This window comes from Glycine max, chromosome 7 (assembly GCF_000004515.6).
Source record: "Glycine max cultivar Williams 82 chromosome 7, Glycine_max_v4.0, whole genome shotgun sequence".
In the NCBI taxonomy this organism is placed as follows: domain Eukaryota; kingdom Viridiplantae; phylum Streptophyta; class Magnoliopsida; order Fabales; family Fabaceae; genus Glycine; species Glycine max.
The window spans coordinates 20,872,282-20,875,573 of NC_038243.2; the positions used below are offsets into that span (position 1 = coordinate 20,872,282).

Genomic DNA, 3,292 nt, shown 5'->3' on the forward strand with positions numbered 1-3,292 from the left:
ATATTATTTATATTATTATGTAATTATATATTATATACTATTACAAGGTGAAGTCGTGATTAATTTTCAGCATATACATCTTGTATATTTCTTTTTTAATATAATTTATTTTATTTAAGATTCAAATCCTGAATTACAAGTTGTTATTAGTGTTAACCTTGTTGGTAATTAGTTAACTATATAAATGAAATTACTTGAAAATTAAACTTAAAAAACTATTTTTTTTTAAAGAGAAAACTTAAGAAAATTGTTGACAATAATAATATTTTGGTAATCTCGGGAAGAAAACACAAACCGTGTTTTCACTTTTCAGGAGTTTTTTCACATGAGGAAACTTGTTGAACAAAAAACGCAAAATCTAAAAAGATTCCATTTTTGTTGTTTCACTTTTTAATTTTGTTGTTCCAAAAAGTTCCCTAGTTGAGACTTGGGCTACTTCACCTTGATTAACCTTTGTCTTTGTGTTCATTGTTACTTTGCGCGTTATTAAAAGCAACATCGTTGCAGTTCACATTACACGGGGAGGCCAGATGCAAATTTTGAAGAGAGAGAAGCTAAGATTCTAGAGAGAGAAGTTGCATTGCTTTGCTTCCCGCGTTTGTGCATTAATTTTCTTATGCGTGCAAGTCATTCACACACCACAAAGCTCCCACATTTGTTGATAAATAGAAGCTCTAATTGTCTTCAAGATCTTGCATTCCCCACCTTTAGCCTCACTCAAGTTCTTTCCCTTTTTTTAGAAAGAGATTCAAAGGGTGAAACCATCATCGGTTGTTAGATCAAGCTATTTATTCTCTTAATCACTGTCTGGGACCTCTTATCTTCTTCAATCACTTTCAAAGGTTTGAACTTCACGAAATTCTCCATCTGGGTCTGCTTGATTCATTCCAATTGTTCATTATTCTTCATAACATGGAGTCTTGTTCTTTTTATGGTTACTGTGATATGAGATAGCAATAGTATTAGTATCCATTGATTGGTTTGTTTGAAATTGATTGTGATATGGTAAAGTTTCTTATGTGTGCAAATCTATGAGATAACAATTAAAGTTGATTGTGATATGGTAAAGTTTCTCGTGTGTGCAATTGGTAATTGGTTTGTTTGAAATTGATTGTATTTGCCCTCAAATTTGTTGGGATTAGGCCACGATTTTTGTTTTCCAAATATTGAACCCATAATCATAAGCTGGGTACTTTTCACTTTATCAATTGGTTAAGGAATCTGTTGGTGGAACTGATGGTTTTTCCCCCCCTCATAAAGTGGTTCTGCTTTTTTCTTTATTAGATCATTTGAATTGAAGAAATGGGGGGCCATATGAGCAAGAAGACCCCTGAAACATCATCTGGTATTAACATCAATGCTGATATGGCAACTGAATTGAGGTCATATGAGGCTGCCTGCAAGCTTGACTCTGATTTGCAGTCCTTTAATACCACCATTCAAGCTCGAGCAAATCAAGTCATTAATACTCTTGCTGTTGGAGTTGAGGTTCGATCCCTTTCGTTTGAGTCTCTCAAACAAGTCACAGAATGCCTTCTCGAGATGAATCAGGAAGTTGTCAAGGTGATCTTAGACTGTAAGAAAGATATATGGAAGAACCCAGAACTGTTTGAGCTTGTTGAGGAATACTTTGATAATAGCCTGCAGACTCTAGATTTCTGTACTGCATTAGAGAAGTGCCTGAAGCGAGCTAGGGATAACCAATTGCTTATTCTCATGGCCCTTCAGCAGTTTGAAGAGGAAACCAGCTTGGGAGAGACACGCTATACGAGGACATTACAGGAACTGAAGAATTTCAAGGCAGCTGGTGACCCTTTCACTGAAGAATTCTTCCAAATGTATCAATCTGTTTACAATCAACAGATACTCATGCTTGAGAAGTTGCGAGTACGACAAAGCAAGCTCGATAAGAAGGTAAAACAAATCCATACCTGGAGGAAGGTCTCAAGTGTGATATTTGCGGCTACAGTTGCTGCTGTGTTGATCTGCTCAGTTGTGGCTGCAGCAATTGCTACTCCACATGTTGCAGCTGCTCTAGCTGCTGTTACTGCAATCCCAATAGGTTCAATGGGAAAGTGGATTGACTCCTTGTTGAAGAACTATGAAAATGCTATGAAAGGACATAAGGAAGTAGCCATCTCTATGCAAGTTGGCGCCTATGTTGCTATAAAGGACTTGGACAACATTCGGGTTCTCATTGATCGGCTGGAAGTTGAAATCGAGTCTCTATTTCAGAATGTGGAATTTGCCCTTGAGGAAGAAGCTGTGAAGGTTGCAATAGAGGAGATCAAGAAGAAGTTGGGAGTTTTTATGAAGAATGTTGAAGATTTAGGATTACAAGCTGATACGTGTAGCCGAGACATTATAAGGGCTAGGACTGTGGTTCTACAAAAAATCATAAAGCTTCCCCACACCTGAAGATGTTATTCGGTGTTGTCAACCAGTTTCATGTAATTGTTGCTTCTAGGAGAATTCATCTGTTCTTTTCCTGTTTCTGATGAAATTTTATGATTCAGTTATCATTGATTCATGAAAACTTGGGTTTATGTTGTAAATAATTGGAAATTACTGACTTATAGTCCTTTGGTATGTGTAAGAAGCTAAAACTTATTCTTTTGAGACAATAGAGTACCAATGTATGCATTTGTTTTTTTTGGTGAGATAGATATATTTGTGTTTAGCATCTTGTTTTTTGGTAGAACTATTATCTGAGTCTTAAAATAACTTGACATGATGATTGATTGTTTTTCATCTGGCTCACTTGGCACATAAAGTAAAGCTACTTACAATCAAAATACACCCAAAAATGATTTTTTCTGCAGAGGCATGCTAATGTCACATTCTCAGACACTTTTTGCCACAATTTTTTATTATTAGTTGAAACTTGTTAAAAATTATAAAATTATGAGTGACTTCATTAAATAAGGAATGAGACCTACATCATTTTCGAAGTTTCAAATATAAATTTAGTTACTGGTATAGGGTGTATTAAAATAGTGTTAGAAGCATGCATTTCTTTTCATCTGCTACCAAATGATTTCCATCACTCTTAATTATGTTAATGGCATTGCTAAAATTAAAGGGGAGGAAGTCTTCCTTTCCGGTTTATGGGAACCTGGCTATTTCTCTAACAGGTTTTGACATGCTATGCCAGTACTAAAATTGTTTTGGATTTTAATTTATTTGATTGACAAAATGTATTAGGAGTATCATCTGAAATCATTGACTATTGCCTAATGTAGATAAATTTTTCCTGTAATGAATTCTTCTGAGAACCAGGATTTTTAAAGCA

General features: G+C 35.1%; 1 protein-coding gene across 1 annotated transcript; it reads left to right on the forward strand.

Annotated features, from left to right (window-relative positions):
* The first annotated feature begins 345 nt into the window (after window positions 1-345).
* LOC100802986 (UPF0496 protein At4g34320) lies at window positions 346-2,664 on the forward strand. Its single transcript, XM_003529148.5, has 2 exons — window positions 346-842; window positions 1,285-2,664. Exon 2 carries the CDS (start codon window positions 1,303-1,305, stop codon window positions 2,416-2,418), a length of 1,116 nt encoding a protein of 371 aa, XP_003529196.1. The 5' UTR covers window positions 346-842; window positions 1,285-1,302; the 3' UTR covers window positions 2,419-2,664.
* Window positions 2,665-3,292: the final 628 nt, after the last annotated feature.